Source organism: Euleptes europaea, chromosome 6, assembly GCF_029931775.1.
Source record: "Euleptes europaea isolate rEulEur1 chromosome 6, rEulEur1.hap1, whole genome shotgun sequence".
Classification (NCBI taxonomy): Eukaryota; Metazoa; Chordata; class Lepidosauria; order Squamata; family Sphaerodactylidae; genus Euleptes; species Euleptes europaea.
Genome location: NC_079317.1, coordinates 53,982,089 through 54,000,900, shown reverse-complemented (window position 1 = coordinate 54,000,900; position 18,812 = coordinate 53,982,089). Strand labels below are relative to the sequence as shown.

At 41.0% G+C, this 18,812-nt stretch overlaps 1 protein-coding gene across 1 annotated transcript in view; it reads right to left on the bottom strand.

The window, feature by feature from the left end:
* NUMB (NUMB endocytic adaptor protein) overlaps positions 1–18,812 on the bottom strand; it is a 74,299-nt gene that overhangs the window by 38,617 nt on the left and 16,870 nt on the right. Inside the window, exon 2 of the mRNA XM_056851378.1 lies at positions 6,311–6,453. Coding sequence (XP_056707356.1) covers positions 6,311–6,436 — 126 coding nt within the window. The 5' untranslated portion in view covers positions 6,437–6,453. The remainder of the gene's footprint in view (positions 1–6,310; positions 6,454–18,812) is intronic.

Below are 18,812 nucleotides of genomic sequence, written 5' to 3'. Positions count from 1 at the left end.
TATATCCCACCATTTCCCCCAATGGTAACCCAAAGCAGTTTACATTGTTCTCCTGTCCTTTTTCCCTCACAACAACCCTGTGAGGTAGGTTAGACTTGAGAGTGCATAACTGGTCTGAGGTTACTCAGCAAGTTTCATTTGGATTTCTCTGGTGGCCTGTGCCTCTTCATGGTTTCAGGTGGGTAAGCCATGTTGGTCTGCAGTAGAAGACCAAGATTGGAGGCCAGTAGCACCTTAAAGATGAACAAGATTCCCAGGATAAGCTCGGAGTCAAAGTTCTGACAAAGGGAGTTTTTGAATCAAAGCTCTGACAAAAGGAGCTTTGACTCTCAAATGCTTATACCCTGGAAATCTTCATCTTTAAAGCACTACTGGACTCAAGCTGTGCCTCGATACTTGCTTAACGCTAGAAGGTTAGAGAGCTGTCAGGCAAAAACAGGGCATATGGTAAAATGTGGTAGTTTGGCAGTAAGACTTGTCCACTACCCACTCATAGTGAAGACTCCCTTAAGTAGCTAGCTTCTAATTAGCAAATGAATATCCTACATCATTTCCTGTAAAAGGAAGGAAAAGAATGAACCAAACTGAGTTCATTTCTTTCATTTCCTCATCTTTCTTAAATAACAATGTTATCTGATGTCCCCACTGTCTCTGGCTGGCTTTCCTACTTTTATATTTAAGGAAGCTTTGCTGGTTAGTTTTTCTATTTTTGAACATTTTGCTTCTTAAAATGTTTCTTGAACTCTTATTGATTTGCACTTGTTTCTGTTTCACATTTGAGTAGAACTTCCACAGTTAAAAACACCAATTTCGGCTAGTTAAAAAGACATCTTTCACTCCCATACATTTGTGCGCACACACACTTTTAAACTTGTTTCTGAAATGAAAGAAGAAATTGACCGTTTAAACATTGCAATACTGGGAATGAGTGAACTAAAATGGACTGGACTAAAACATTTTCAGCCAGAAAATTGCAAAGTGTTTTACTCTGGAAATGACACAGAAGAAACAGAGTTGCTTTTATGGTGAGACGAGATATAGCACAGGTAATCTAATCCAGAATGGTTTCAATTGGCAAAACTCTCAGACAAATATGTATTTTATCTCCCTATCTCTTTAATCTCTATGCAGAACATATAAGGAAAGCTGAATTAGATTTAGATGAAGGTGGAGTGAAAATTGGCGGAACATTAACAATTTGAGATATGCAGGTGACACCATATTACTAACAGAAAATAATGAAGACTTGAAATTACTGCTGATAGAGGCTGAAGCAGAAAATGCTAAAGCAGGGATTACAGCTGGACATCAAGAAAACAGAGATAATGGCTACTGAGGAATTACACAACTTTAAAGTTGAATATGAAGAGATTGAAATGGTTGAAGATTTCCTATTTCTTGGCTCAATCATCAACTAAAAGGGAAATTGCACCCAAGAAATCAGGAGATTAAGACTGGAAGGGCAGCCATGAAGGAGCTAGAAAAGATTCTTAAGTGTAAGGATGTGTCACTGGTGACCAAGATCAAGGCAATTAATGCCATAGTATTCCCCATTACTATTTATGAGTGTCAACGTTGGACAATGAAGAAAGCCAAGAGGAAGAAAGTTGATTAATTTGAAATGTGGTATTGGAGGAGAGTTTTATGGATACCATGGACAGCCAACAAGGCAAATAAATGGATTCTAGATCAAATCAAGCTTGAACTATCCCTAGAAGCCAAAATGACTAAACTGAGGCTATTGTACTTTGGTTACATTATAAGAAAACAAGACGCAGTGGAAAAGAAATAAAGCTAGAAAATTGAAGGCAGCAGTAAAAGGGAAAGACCCAACAGGAGATGGATTGATGATCAAGGAAGCCACAGCCATCAGTTTGCATGACCTGAGCAAGGATATTACCAATAGGACATTCGAGTTATCTGTAACTCACAGGGTCGCCATAAGTCAGAAGTGACCTGATAGTGCTTAACACACAAACATATTTGGAGGTCTTTATTATATTAAAGGTACAAAATCACTTTCAAGTACTTAATTCATTACCCCTTGTTTAATGCTTCAGTGAGGCTGGCATTTATGTCTCAACCATAAGACACAACAACAACAATAATGAGGAGGAGGAGAAAGAAAGCAAGAAAGCAAGAAAGACATCTGTCATATCAGGCAGAAGTGCAACATTTTTCTCCTTAGTCCTGAACAGTGTCATAACAGATTCATGGAGAATAAGGTCTATCACTCGCTACTAGCCAAGGTGACTAAAGGGAACCTCCACATTCACAGACACTGACCTCGGAATTCCAATGCCAGGAGGCAACATAAGGGGAATGCCTTGGCCTCTATACCCTATTGGTATTCCAGAATAACTGGTTGGCCACTGTGTGAGACAGGATGCTGGACTAGGTGGACCACTGATCTGATCCATGGAGGCTCTTCTTACATCCTTATCACTTCAACAGCAATGAAATCCAAAACCAGAGGTCAAACGAGTTGAAGTTGTGCACCATACACACAGTTGGGAGCATTTAAAATTGTATTGCATTTCAGGCCACTTTAGAAGATCTTTTAATATAATGTCCATGAGTAGGAAAGAGTCAATCTCCACAAAAAGGAGATGAGACATGTGTACATGACAACCATGGGGGACAGGCACATTCTAAAGCCACTTTTTTAACAGAATTCCCATTTTCTGAAACATCAACACACGAAGAAATATCAAGTAAGTGAATAACAGAAGTATTCCAACTAAGTCTACAAATTAAGTTTCATTGACCACGAGGTCTGTAGGTACATTATTCCACATATCTACACAACCACTGCAAAAGTAGTGAATGAGCAATGTAGTACTGAATCTTGCAACTCAAGAATCTCAGAATTGTTTTAAAGACTTTACTTTAGTAGGGAGGCATGTTTAATCAATTAATCAAAACACAATCTGAATACTGTAAACTTTGGAAGGATTATTAATGTAAATTACATTTAATCTGAGTACTAGGCCTCAATTAACTAGTCCAGATATGGGCTTTTTTCTGGCAGAACTGCAGTAATCTTATGGCTACGACCCTGATTTCAGTTTCTATTTCCTCATGCCATGTTTCACACTCCTTGCCTAAGCTCACCTAGCCATCAGATGTTAGCTTGATTGTATGTAGCCACTGCTTTGCTTGTACAATAGAGGCAAATCCCCCTCACCAAGCCTGACACATTAAGACAGAAAATTTTTGCTTGTATACTCTAAGGTGGGAAGAGCTAAAGCGGGCCATATATCTTTTTATGCTCCATGCTCTCATTGCACAACAGGGAGCCGGCCTGCTTTGCATAGAAGCAGATAAGATTTCTGCTCTCTAACTGCTACACACACACACACACACACAAGCAAGGTGAGCAGAAGTATCACATTTCTATGTAAGAGGATCTCTCTCCTCTACAAACAAACCTGGGGAAACTGTACCAATCCACCCATTGTCATGTGAAATCTTTGTTCTTTTACACACACACATGAAAGTGGAGCGCACAGACAAGGGAAGACAAATCCTGTCCCTCTCTCTCTCACTGGGACGAACACTAGGCTATTCAACAACTACTGTGCTCGCGAAAGCTTCAGTTGCCTCCAGAAAGGAGAGGGTTTTCCCTATCCACCTGAAAACTAAAAGGGAGGATCTTTTTGATGAAGGATACAGGATCTAAGAACTTCATACCAATTTGGTGGGAGACAAACTTCACAGGTAGGAATGTGTTTTTCCACTGAAACCAATTTAAATGTTACCAGGGTAACTTCTCTGAAGACATATAACTTTAAAGCATCAGAAGAAAATTTACCAAGCTAAACCTGAACAGAAATAAAATCTCTGGATACTTCTAGTTTCTACCACACAACTGAACAGAAGCCTAAAAACATACAGATTATATTTTCTGAAAATTAAGTTAAAAGGTTTCTAGTGACATAGCTCTAACGTTCTCAGCAGCTCTGTATCCTCACATGAAGCTGCCCTAAATCAAATCAGCACAGTTAGTATCTTGCACTCCGACTGGCAGCAACTTTCAGGTAAAGGCCTTTCATATTACTTACTAGCTGAACCTTTACACAGAAGACTCCAGGGATTGAATGTGGCAACTTCAGCATGCAAAGCAGAAGCTCTACCAACTGAGCCATGGCCCCACTCACCTGCTTCACTGCCTTGTATCCACTACAAACAAAGCTATCAAAACCCAATTTTCATCTAATAAAGCATATGATACAACCTTGCTGCAGCAAAGGAGGTATGTGGTTTGTCAGGGTTTTGATGGATCCTACTACAATCTGCCTCAAATTCCATGATAGAAGGTGAGAAGGATACAAATGTGATCAGTGAATAAATAAAATCTCTTCAGTCACTCTAGGACCTTTAACCTGTATCAATAATTTGAAAGCCTCAGTTATGGCCAAAACGTTATGCAAGCAGCAGCTAAGTGCTTCCCCCCCCCCCCCCCCGTTCTTTATGCTTGCGGACGAACAGGTCATGAGCAAAACAAATTTGATAAATTCAATACAGAAATAACCAAACATCCAGAAATACAATATCAGAGCAGTACAGTTAAAAGGAAGTATCATTAAAAACCATAGATAAAAGTTTTGCTTAGCTCTCAAAAGATTCAAGTTTAATATTTCCGCTTCCGAAAGTGAGAAATGGGAACATCTTCCACTTTATTTTCCCAGCTTTCAGTTATAATATATTACATTCCTATGCTCTGAATTGAAATGTGAGGAAGTCTGCAGTTGATTATCAAAACTAAGTTCACTCACTCTTACGTGCCACAATAGCAGCAACCAGAAACCATTACTGCTCCAACCAGGCCAGGCTATGCAAGCCCATTCTTTATTTTCTTTTAATGATGCGAACCTTTCAGTTGGGACTGACTCCCCTTGCCATACGGTTATGGACAGGAAGAGGAAATCAGCCGGGAGACTCAAATTGCAAGCTTAGCCTTAATCCAGAAACACAGATGGGTATGCAAGGAGCACAGTCCTATTTTTGTAAAAAAAAAAAAAGTTCTAAAATGTCACCCAAACAATATTCCACAAATACTCCACTATATATTTAATGTATATAGCAAAATGTTCTCACTCTAATAATACTCACTATCCTTTTGCTCCTCCAAACTAGTTTTTCTCAAGTTGTCCCTGGAGCTGTTGGCAAGACATTCTGGAGTTAAGAGATGCCCCAACTTTCCAGCATCAGACACACCTCCATTAGTTTCACATCTAGTCAGCCGTAGGTACTTGTGTGTGTGTAAAGTGCCGTCAAGTCGCAGCCGACTTATGGCAACCCCTTTTGGGGTTTTCATGGCAAGAGACTAACAGAGGTGGTTTGCCAGTGCCTTCCTCTGCACAGCAACCCTGGTATTCCTTGGTGGTCTCCCATCCAAATACTAACCAGGGCTAACCATGCTTAGCTTCTGAGATCTGACGAGATCAGGCTAGCCAGGGCCATCCAGGTCAGGGCAGTAGGTACTTACACAGATTTAAAAGCTCTACACTATTTCCTTCAGCAGCACTCCTTTGTTACCCCTTTCTATTTCAAACAAAATCAAGGACATCACAAGGAACACTGTTTAAAAATCATTCTTAGTAACAGCAGCCAAGTATTTCAAGGTAAGCAGCAGCATGAAACTGTTATGACATCCACTGAAGGGAGAAACAAGATACGAAGAACAGAAATTAGCACTATTTTAAGTGTACATCACACTTTACTCTCAGCTAGTAACTTCTCTATAATTAAATTTGCACAATAGCTATGCAGTTCTGATTAGCAAGACTTACAGACTTTTTAAAATCTCTAGTAATACAGAGTGCAACACAGTCAACTGATAGACTTAGTCAAGGTTGATAGATTGATTGGGAACACTAATCAGACAGTTTTTAAAAAAAAAATCAAGCAATTAAGAGACACTAATTCTGTTACATAGGATCGAGGATCCCTCTAAATTGATACTTAATGCATCCTCTGAAAACAAAGTACAAGGAAGATTTTTCTTCAGAACTATTTTTCATGCACAAGTGTATATAATTAAAATATTTATAATCTGTGCTCTGTTAAAAATGCTTAAGGAGGCTCACAACACAATAAATAAACACATACTAGTAAAGCAAAGGACAGATAAATATCTGTTAATTTAACTTAAGAATTCAGGATTTTAAAAAATGCACTGGTAATAGATGAGAAAGCATATTCATTCAGGTAAACAAACCATATAATCAAACAACTGCTTTTCAGCACATTCCAGTCACATGGACAACACATTCAGAAGTTCGCTGCTCTGAAAAGATTTGCTCACCTTAACTGGGAAGCTGCATTTGCCAGTCCGAACCCCTTCTTCATCCGTCTGCCACTGGTGTGGCCTACTGGCTTCAGGGACATAAACATCCTTTTTTCTCCTAAAGCTCTGCCGTAATTTATTCATTGCTCAGATGCCACGTCCTACAAGAATAAAGAAACACCATTTTAAATAAGTGAAATGCCCCCCTTCATTACTGAAGAACCTGTGAACCAAGGTAGTAGTACATTCCACCAATATACAAAAGACATTTAAGTATCTGAAAGGCTTGCAGCTGAAACATTTTTGAATATACCTTATTGCTATAGAAGGTGTTTTACAATGCACTTCTGGGACAGTGCTCCTGTAAAGTTTGGTGGTGCTTTTGCATTGGTGGTGCTTTTCATTGTCATTATACACGTTTATGTGGGTGTTATGTGGTGGGTTATATAGTGCCACCTTGTAGTATGTTGTATTGAATAATACCACCTAGACATTGGCAACCCTACAGACAGACCTCTCTCATGGAACCATCACCCTGGAGTTCTAATTCCACAGAAAAGGTCCTGCACACACACCTGCGGGACCTGAAGTCACAGAGCTTCATAGGAAGAAAACATGGAAAAGTGCCCCTCCCCCACTGTGCTAGTGGGATGTTTAAAGGGCAGCACAGTTAAAAGCAAAAACCTAGCAACCTGCATTTCAGGAGTAGCATAAATACCTTAAACAAACAGCCTATGGTTCAGATAACTGCAGCTTTTACACAGCAAGTACAGACTGAATGTACTGTCAGATGTGACAGCAAGCCAACAGTAACTCCCTCAACAAATTATGAATGTATACAACGTGACCTTTCAGGGACATGGGTACTATTGCTAATATTCTTCATTACTTCAGTTTTACATTAATGAATATTAGAAATTAAATCCTGCAAAAGGGAGAACAAATCTTGTATATGTTGAGGCACATTAAAATTCATTTTTCATATCTTTTAGGTTTTTTACTTTTTTAGTTCTCTGAGAAATCACCTCTGATGCTCAGAATACTTCAAATATTTAATGCTGAATTTGCACAAAGATTATGTTAAAGCATCTTTGAGTCATAAAGGTACAGTTTGTAACTTTTAGGAACACTTTGTAACTTAGGAAGTCATTCTGCAGCTCTGTCAAATGCAAAAGGAAAAGAGTCCTGCATAGCTATCTTTCTGCTTTTGAACAGTATTGTTTTCAAACCCACTGTTTGGCCTGCCTACTTAGTCCCACCCTACTCAGTCCCACCAGTTAGATTCTGGGCCAGGACCATGAACTTGGCGTATGGTGATTCTGTAAGCTTTTAACACACTAAGATAATAGAAGTTGCTTGTCATAAAGACATTCCTGCACTCAGGCATGCAAAATTTCAATATTGCATACAAGCTGTCTCAAACTATACAGTTTTGCACTTGCACGATTGACTTGCAAGGAAATAATCCCTTGTCAAGAGTCCTCATAAATGTCTTATGGAAATATCCACTCTTCTGGACATTTCCAATATTTAGGATAAAATAACAAATGCCGGAAATCTTCAGGCAAAAAGGACCCACACAAGTTGTCACACACAGACCTTAAGAGATGCAGACTGACAGCAGTAAAAGGGCAGTAAAAGAAGCCCAATTATCTTGGTTGTGTCTATTTTAACCTCACAGGCAGAAGGGAAACAATTCAATTTTTAATACCAGCTCTGACTGTAAAAAGGTGGGGTTCAATATAATATAAATATATCTATTCATTTACTGATAAGTGAGCACATATGTACAACTTTTAGCATCTCTCTCCTCCAAGTTCAGTGCTTTCTCTCCTTACACGTTTTCCTTATGTTCCAATTTCATGGCAACAGAGCAAATAGTGCTAGATATAATACATCATTAGTACACTACCAGTGAACAAGATAGACACCAGTGTTCTTCCCACATCACACTGATGAAAGAACTACAAAAGCAAACAAGATAAAATTGCTTGATTGGTGTCTAACCACAATCATGTGTCATAGTTTGGAACAATTCTATTAAACAGGCCATGTATAAAAGGTGAAGAACAGGACCTAATGACAATAACATGGCAAAAAGCAGTGATGGGGAGAAGTGTCAGAAGTTTCACAAACATGGTATCAAAAAAGAGGAAAGCAGCTGAAGGTTGCAACAACAAAAATAGGAAATTGCTCACTTTGGCAAGCCACAATACTGAAACAAGGCATGACAGCTTTTGACCACCAAGCTGCTATGCTGCATTCTAAAGGTAAAGGTAGTCCCCTGTGCAAGCACAGGGTCATTACTAACCCATGGGGTGACGTCACATCCCAACATTTACTAGGCACTTTGTTTACAGGGTGGTTTGCCACTGCCTTCCCCACAATCATCTACACTTTACCCCCAGCAAGCTGGGTACTCATTTTACCAACCTCGGAGGGATGGAAGGCTGAGTCAACCTTGAGCCAGCTACCTGAAACCGACTTCTGTCAGGATCTGTCAGCAGAGCTTTTGACTGCAGTACTGCAGCTTACCACTCTGCGCCACTAATCTATACATCAAAGTGATGAGACACTTGTCTCGTGTATGTGTGAGTGTGTGTGTGTCTGTGTGTGTGTTAAGTGCCGTCAAGTCGTTTCCAACTCATGGTGACCCTATGAATCAATGTCCTCCAAAGTGCCCTATCCTTAACAGCCTTGCTCAGATCTTGCAAATTGAGGGCCGTGGCTTCCTTTATAGAGTCCATCCATCTCTTGTTCCTCTTTTCCTGCTGCCTTCAACTTTTCCTAGCATGATTGTCTTTCCAGTGGTATATGTTCTAAATACATGTCTAAGTGATGCAGCTTAAATTTCAGTTAAATTGGAGGCCCTTTTGAATAAAGGTGAAAAAGGAAAGTTTTTTTTAACAAAAAACTGAATTTGTGTTCAACAGATACCACAAAGCTGAAAAAGCCTAATCATAAAAAAAAACAAAATATTGCCCCAAACCCCTATAATGCTGATATTATTTATAGGCTGATACAGAGCAGATACTCCCTGCAGAACACAAGTATACCAAATATGAAAGAACAATTATTTTCAGGTCTTCTAAATCAGTTCATATAATTAACCCCATATCATACCACAAATCTTCCTAAGATATTTACTAGTGTTATTTCAAATGTGTGTGTCAAATATCTGAGTGTGCAGAACACTAACGTATTCCTTATGACTGGCATTTGAATTTATCAGACCTGAGCTGGCAACGTCTAACTGAATGCACACTCACACACTATATAACATGACATCTCAAACAGCATTAATTGTACAAACCTGAGGTCTGTCCATGCAAAGAAAGTGCAGCAATCAAGACTTTAAGTGTACGCTTCTATTTTCTGGCTTTGGACAGAAGCAACAGAAGGGCCAGCAGGTTTATTCTAAGAAAACGGTAAGACATTTCTGAGAATACCCTAACAAACACTTCTGGTCCTCAAGTTCAACTGAAGCAATTATATACATTCTGTTTTTTTCAAATCAGATAAACCATGACTAAGTGAACAGATTAGGAATGAATCTGAATCTGTTAAAAGACAACAAAGTCTTGAACACAGGTGGACCCAAATAAATAGGAATTTGTGCTCTATTTTAAAAAGCATTTAAAGAGATATCTGAATTTAAGATCCTAGGCTTAAAGACAGCCCCCCCCCAAAAAAAAACCCCTCAATATTCAAGTACAGCACATTTACTTTTTAAATTTCAACTCTGACAATTTCATAAGAGTTACCCTGACACTTTATGACTTCATTAGCCAGCCAATTATGAACCTTACAGATTAAGAGCCAAAAATATGAAACTAAGTGGTATATAAATGATTCTCAGCACAAATAAATCGGCAGATGAGGGAATATTTAAAAGTCATCCTACAGTTACTATAATCTCACAACACTGCCTCAATTAAGCAGAATTTGAATAGCTTAAAGATAACATAACACAGTACTAGTCACTTGGGCCTACAACACATCTTTAAGGTACAGACTTTTATGGATATAACTGAGGATGAGACATTTATTTTCACAACTGTAAGGAAAACTAAATATGAAAACTGACACAGTGAAAATTCAGACTAGCGCTGCTGGCTTTTTCAGATGTCATGTTTACCTTCTGGCAAGTTCACAAGTTATTCTCTGGTATCCCAACAATGTCAAGCGTTCTAAGTAGTCCCAGGAGCAGCAAGGCCACTTGACACAGAGGACATTTCCTCTCATGTGTGGAGATTCCTAGATGTTACCTGAAATTCCCTGCACAATCTGACGTTAGGAAGTTTATGGTACAGGATGTTGCTTTAGATGCAAATGTAGTTACACTGAGCATTCACCAATCTCAAATGATGAAAGCTGTCTGAATCCTAGAACCGAAAACCACATTCTGTGTGCTATAAAGTAACTAATTGAAAGGCAGCTGGAAGTGAATGCAGAGTGGTAGAGCTAGGATACTGAAAGCCAAAAGGATAAGAGTGAAATACAGCTGGAGGTATATACTTATCCCTGCCTGATTAGTTGCATACCAAGTGATAAGATATTCAGACAGGACAGGACTACAGAAAACTACTGTGAAGCAAGGCTAAGCAATAGCTTGGAAATTATTACGCACAGAGGACCTCAGGCCCAAATAGTGTCTGAAGGATGTGATGGTATCATTGTCAGAAGGAGGAGGGGGGAGTCTTAAATGTCTAGCATTTCCACCAAAAATATGAACATGTCAAGGCATAAAGCAGTTTGGCTGAAGAAATCAGGAATAATCCAAGACGAACAAACTAAGCAAAGCAAATGTGTTAAATAGCACCTGGTGAAAGCTGACAAGCAGCTGTCTGTTGCTCAGAGACCAGACTGCTATCAGAGTAGTTGCTAGCAGCTCCGACTAAAACCTTCAGAGAAGGAAGATGAACTGCCTCCCCCCCCCCCACTGGTTTCTAATTAATCAATAGCATGTGCCATGTCACAACTTGTTATCTGAGAGGAATGGAAACACCACAAGGTAACCTGCATAGTAAAGATTCACACGTTGTCACTCCCAGTATTATTATGGTGGAAAATGCCATCAAGCCACAGCCGACTTATAGCAGCCCGGTAGGGCTTTCAAGACAACATACATTCAGAGGTGGTTTGCCATCGCCTGCCTCTGCGTAACAACCCTGGACTTCCTTGGAGGTCACCCATCCAAATATTAACCAGGGCCAACCCTGCTAAACTTCTTAGATCTGAGGAGATCATGCTAGTGTTCTGGTTGTGGCAGAGGCTCCCTTGAGGCAGAAAAAGCAGTTGACCTCTTCCTCATCATAGCACTTGTCTATTTTGTATTCACACAGACACCCCACCCCCAAACCCCAGTATCATGTTTCTGGTTCTGTTGGGGAAAGAGAAAGGAAGGGAAGATAGGCCTCTACCAGTACCTTTCACTAGAACTGCAAAGGAGGCCATGGTTTACAGAGGTACAAGCACCATCAGCTTTTGTGACTAATGGTATTTGAACCCCACTGAAGGGAACCCTGATTCTTGTATCGCAAGACCTAACCATCACCACCATATACTTTTTGATAAAACACAATGCGTTTTCCAGTACAGTCGCACCTTAGAGACCAAAAACATTTTGGAGGGTATAAGCTTTTGAGAATCCAAGCTCCATCCATCAGACAGCTTTGACTCTCAAAAGCTTATACCCCCAAAATCTTGTTGGTCTCTTAGGGCACTTCTGGATTCTAATCTAGCTGTTCTCCTGCAGACTAGCACGGCTTCCCTCTGAAATAATGTGAGCTTGGTTATAACAGGACCTCAATCCCAACTAGATGGTTCACAAGAATTGAACACTGATTCTAGATATGGACCAGATGCAAACAAACAAGACAGAAGCCAACATAGAAATAGGTGTTTGAGTTACAATACTATAGGAGAGAAAGAACTGTTTCCCTATCCCTCTGTTCAACAGCAAGATCATTAAGAGGCACAGTTCTAATGATGCTGAAACTCCCATACTTTGTGGGAGTATTAACTCTCATTTTCTGAATGGTTAGACTGAACAAGTACTCCTACATCTGGAATAAAAAGGTAAAGGTAGTCCCTTGTGCAAGCATCGGGTCATTACTGACCCATGGAGTGATGTCACATCCTGATGTTTACTAGGCAGACTGTGTTTACGGGGTGGTTTGCCATTGCCTTCCCCAGTCATCTACACTTTAACTCCAGCAACCTGGGTACTCATTTTACTGACCTCTGAAGGATGGAAGGCTGAGTTGACCTTGTGCCAGCTACCTGAAACCAACTTCTGCAAGGATCGAACTCAGTTCGTCAGCTGGGCTTTTGATTGCTGATGGTGCTTGTACCTCTGTAAAGTATCTCTGCGCTACGGAGCTTTAGAATGCATTACCTGAAAGTGAACTTCTCCCCTTCTTGCACTTTTTACCTTTATTCCTAATTTCAAACAAATTTATCCTCTTTTGATGCTCCTCAACATAGTCCTTCATCCTGTAGAATGCTACAATTTTAAGAAATTCATATGACAAAAGCAGTTTTTGTAAGTTATGTTGAAACTACTTCCTGACTTTTAAGGCTTTATGTATTGCAACAGAAACCAAAAATGGATTTCAACAAGGTTCATTACTTTTGAGCAAGCGAGCCGATTCATGTGTAAGTTAGTTTGGTACAGTTAGTTTGGCTGTGCTGGGGACCCAGGGTCAAACACCCCCCCACAAACCTTGCTGTGTTGCCTTGCACTAGTCTCAGCCTAACCTACCTCACAGGGCTGTTACGAGAATAAAACAAGGATACGAGAACCACGTATGCTGTTCTGAGAAGAAAGGCAGGACAAAAAATTTACTATAGAAAGTTTAAGTACTCAAAATGCTTTAGATATACAAAGATTGTATGTAGCCATGCTGGTCCACAGAAAAATTCCCAACTGCCCACCCCACATGCAATGCCTTTTTATTAGAACCCAAAACATCACAAAACAGCAAGTAAATCTGAAAACTCTTCATCAAGCTGGATATTCAATATACTTTAAAAAAAATCAGGGGCAGCAGAAAAGATGTTTTGTGGGCAAGGTACAAGAGCCCCTAGTCTACACAAAAGAGTTACAAATGGAATACAGGATATGATGTAGGCTTGATTGACTTAGATGTTGCTGAATTCAAAATGGGTTCCTAATGCATTAAAAACTACAGGGATAAAGAAGGAGGGGAAAAATGGCCATTTTCCACCACACAAAGAAAAAAATCCTCCCCCAATACATAGTGTTCTACTAGGATTATTCTGTAGTGTACAAATTTTATTGCCACTCTTTATGCAAGTAGTTCAGCACACTAAAACAGCAGACAATCCTAGTGCATATCAAATGACTACAAACAAGGTTCTTAATGTGAATCATTTACTTTTGTCTAAATGAACAAGAACTCTAAGATAATTCTGCAACAGACTCCCATCTTCATTTCAAAAATATCCTTTTGCTGTTTATATCATTGATCCAATATAAGCTGCCAAATCTTACCTCAGAAAACCCTCCTCCTTGCTTACTCCAGCAAGCAGAAGGGAAGGTTGGATAACTGAACTCAGGGAGGAACTGACAAGGTAAAACTACAGCTTCATTCTCCCTCCACAGCAACAGAACTGTTATACGCAGGAGGGCTCTCCAAGTTGTAACCAGGTAATTCCAAGTTTTCACTTGTGTGTGTCCCCCACACACACCCTTTCAGCTATTTCAGCCTCCAATTCACTCCTTGGATGTGTAAACTAAATGGGTTTAAAAGAATTAAGGGGTTATTCCAGGGCAACAGATGGTTTTCCACAAGCCCCAGATTTTGCACAGAAAAAAAGCTTTAATTGCCTTTTTGCATTCACCACTTTAGCCTTCAGCATGAGCCCACTTTTATCTCCTTTCCACCTCAAGTTGACCAACCTAGACAAATACGTAGAAATTAACATTTCTACATCAAGTGGAGTTTAAGAAGTACTATTTGTTGCCCAAGCTAAACAATTTTGAATGGCAGTATTTTTTTCTCCAGATCACCAGCCTCTACAAACATTCTTGTATGGCGCACGTTTGTTACAGTTTTAGAGGCTTAAAGAAAAGACCCGATTTAAGGTTTAAGTTTGGACTCCGAAATAAGACGAAGCTGCGATAGTGCCAATAACTAAATACAGCATGTTTTAGAGCCACCCTTTGACTTTTACTGCTTGACAAAGCAATAAAAGGGCAGCTTATTTGTCAAGAACGTAACAGGAATTGCATGTATAGGAACCCAACTGTATTTTACTATTATTTAGCAGAGAGTTCCTCTTCTTTAGGCTACTGAATTACTATGCAGCTGCTATTATGAACACTTTTAGATAGGGTTTTACAGAAGGATGTGCAAATGAAGTCAATAATCAAGATGTAAATCATCAGCAGGGCATGGACAAGGGTGACTTAAATCTCAGAATGTCAGAACTACAAGCCCCATTTATTCTGCCCAAACTATCACATCTTACTCAGCACCAAACTTTACCACCTGTTCCACTGATGCAAGCACCTATCAGCTACGATAGTCCAACATTTCTCATGAAGATGTTACAATCAAGTCCAGCGGTGACAAGAGCAAGAACTGATTGAAGTCCTCACCTCATAAGTGCTAGGCGCCTTCCTCATACGTACTTCAACCTCTACTGCTATATGCTCTACTGTACTAAGGTCACTGAGTTGTTCTTATAAATTACCAGTTATTCACTGTTAAGTTTTTTTAATTATTAAAATTAGAAATTTATATACCAATTCAAGCTTTCGCATAATCTCTGCAGTCACGTGGCCCAAAACACATCTTATTGCCCCCACATGAGATTCAAGCTCTCACAAATGAATAAAGCTTGAAGTGGAAATAAGGACTTGGAAAACTATTTTTCATAATTTGGGCAAAAAGAGGAATAGCCAGCAAGTGAGAAATGCATTGGTATTCAAACTGGCACAAGTGATAAAACGAAATTGTTCAGTTTCATATAATTACTGAGAAGGTGTTCAGTTCTCTTTGCTATATTTTTCAAGGTACACAGACCACTTGACATTTGGGAACAAACTGGAGCAGGCAGTGAGTTACCTGCCATTTCAGCACATGTTTTAACATGCTGCAGGTAGGCTAGCACGTAATCTTCCTTCATGAGCTGGTAAAAGTTACCAGTGTACCCAGCCATATGCTTAGACATATGCACAGCTTGAAGTGTCGATCTGAAAATGTATATGCATGATTGGGTCACTACTTGATCCATGTGGCTTAGTGCAAGATTGCTTAAAAATAGTCTACTGCTTAAAAATGGTCTGCTATTCTGATACAACTGGTACCGTATTTTTCGCTCCATAAGACGCACCTTTTTTCCTCCTCAAAAGTGAGGGGAAATGTCGGTGCGTCTTATGGAGTGAATGTGCGTCTTATGGACCCTAGCCCAGTCCATAAGACGCACATTCTAGCTTGGAAGGAAGGCGGGCGGGGCGCACAGCGCCAGCTGGGCGTGCCAGAACAACGCGAGCCGGCGTTCCCCACCCCGACAGCCAGCTGGGAGGTGGGCAGGCCCGCTCTGTGCGCCCCCCCGCCTCCCAGCTGGCCATTGGAGCAGGGAACGCCGACTCACGTCATTCTGGCGTGCCCAGCCCCGACGGCCAGCTGGGAGGCGGGGGGCGCACAGAGCGGCTGGGCGCGCCAGAACAACGCGAACCAGCGTTCCCCGCCCCGACGGCCAGCTGGGGGGGGGCGCGTCTTATGGTCCGGTGCATCTAATGGAGCAAAAAATACGGTAAGTCTGACTCCCTAAGCCTGAATATCTGAGGGATATTAAAAGTTTGCAGTTGCACAGCCTTTATGTTAGACCTCTGATTTTGAAAACAGTCCAGAAGTGAATATATCCATGCCTCTCAGATCCAGAACCACATGATTCTTGGCTTCTGGACTCCTCGGAGCACAATGCTACCTAGATTCAGCATGGATAGAAACATTTATACGGAACACAGAAAAACTAAAGCTGGTACTGAAGGCTGAGGGAATCATAAAGTTGGAAGGGACCACCAGGGTAATCTAGTCCAACACCCTGCACAACGCAGGAATTTAACAACTACCTCCCCCACACACACACCCAGTGACCCCTACTCCATGCCCAGAAGATGGCCAAAAGGCCCTCCCTCTCATGATTGCCCTAAGGTCATAGAATCAGCACTGCACTAGCCTCTGCTTAAAAACCTCCAGGGAAGGAGAGCTTACCTGTTCCACTGAGAAACCACTGTTAGAAAATTCTTCCTTATGTCTAGACAGAAAGAAGTCCACCCCTCAGTCTGGAGACTTCTGAAGCTGACAACAGTCCACAGTGTGTGCCAAACAAACAAAACCAAAACAAGGCCTAGAGTACCTTTATGAAAGCGAACCATTCAGGCAAAGAAACTATCAGAACAGAGGAAAAAACAATGAACACTGAGACTGGCAGTCAGTCACCCTTTAGGAAAGCATAAGAGGCAGATAAAAGACCCACCAGCTAAGGTGGGTCCAGAGTGATCTCACCCTCGAGAAGAAAGAACCTTCATGATAAATCCAATGTTCAGTTCTCTTGAGGGGAAGGAGGGCACTGATATGCTTGGGACGTTACAAAGCTCATATGATTCAGGGAGGTGACTGAGAAACACAGAGAGGGACTAACACACAAAAAACAGTTAGACTAAGCCGCTTGCTGTAAAACTCTCCGCCCAAATGCCAAGCTCAGCGATGGTGACAGAGTCCACCTTGTACTGCCTGATAAACGTCGACGCTGAGGCCTAGGTAGTGGCCTTGCATGTGTGTGCAATGGATGCATTTGTGTCAAACGCTGCTGACGCGGAAGCACTTCTGTTGAATATGCCATGATCCCCTCCGGAGCTTGAAAGCCCTGGGATTCACATGCCAAAGAGATGCAGTTCTTTAGCCACCAACTTTTCTCCTTTGACTGTTAGATGAAAGGCCACAAAAAGGGAATCAGACTTCTTAAATGGCTTAGTCCTCCTGATATAAATCCAAAGTGCTCTACAAAAGTCCAGCGAGTGCCAAGGATGAGAAGGTTTCAGGCAGAAAGATGGCAAACATAGATGCTGTGAGGTGTGAGAAGGTGGGTTGACCTTAGGTACGAAGGTGGGATCTGTGGTATGATCACCATGTCCTTGTGATACATAAACCCTTTCTGATGGAAAGAGCACCTATCTCCGAGACTCGCCTTGTTGCTACCAGGAGAGGTACCTTCAGGGTAAGGGACTTCAGGGAAACTTCCTTCAGAGGCTCAAATGGAGGATTAATCAGAGCCTGAAGTACAACATGGAGTCTCCAAGAAGGAAACCTGTGCATTGTAGGAGGCTAAGACAATGGAACTCCCTTCAGAAATCTCTTCATTGCTGGGTGCCTGAAAAATGGTACACTCCAAACTGATGGAAGCATGGTGCTTAAAGAGGCGGTTGGACTGGGTTGAGAGTAATGATATCCTTGGCTGGGAACAGATTGGCTTCAGAAGGGGTTGGTCTGTCATGGACCACTGTTTAGTGCTCTCCCATTTAGCCGAGAAATATTCCTCCCCCCGAAATGGCACCCTGTATGCGGGTTTTATGGATCTTAAGGGAGCTTTTGATACCATCCCGAGGGAGAGGCTATGGTTGAAACTATCACATTCTACTATGGATAGGAGGTTACCGTACTATGGCTTATTCAGCAATTTCATACTGACCTCACAGCTCAGGTTCGCTGTGGCAACCAAGGAGAACTAACCGAGCCCTTTGAACTGGCCAAGGGAGTTAGACAAGGTTGCCTCCTTGCTCCTCTCTTGTTTAATCTATACCTGAATGATATGGCAACCAATTTCTCAGAGTTTTGCCACCCCCCAAAGCTTGCAAGTCATCCCACCCCAATTCTGCTCTATGCTGACGATGCAGTTCTCCTGTCCCGCACAAGAATTGGTTTGAAAAGGTCTTTGCAAACCTTTTCTGAGTACTGCTCTAGGGAAGGTCTTAAAATAAACCATCATAAATCTAAGATTATGATCTTCACTAAGAGGAGAAAAATGCCTCTTTTTCGCTGGGTATTAGATGGCTTTGAGGTTGACCAAGTCAAGGAGTTTGTTTACCTTGGCATTCTGTTTTCCCATAACCTAAATTGGAATGCCCATCAAAAAGCAGTGTCCAACAAAATTAAACCGGGGGTTGGTGCTATTGTCAATTTTTTTTCGCACCAAAGGTGGCAAATATATTCCAGGGGCTATTCAGGTTTTTAACCTGAAAATTACCCCAATTATCCTCTTTGGTGTTGCCATCTGGATTACAGTCATCAATGAATCTATAGATCGTCCACTGCTTCAGTTCTTACGAAAACTCCTAAATGCCCCTCGATGTGTTGCTGGCGTTACTCTTCGTTCTGAGTTTGGCCAAATGTCACTTGAAGCTAGGGCGTGGTTGGCCGCCTTTAAACTACACCTTAAACTGTGCTTTAGCACTGAGGGGTTTCTAGCTTCTCTGAAGCATGAC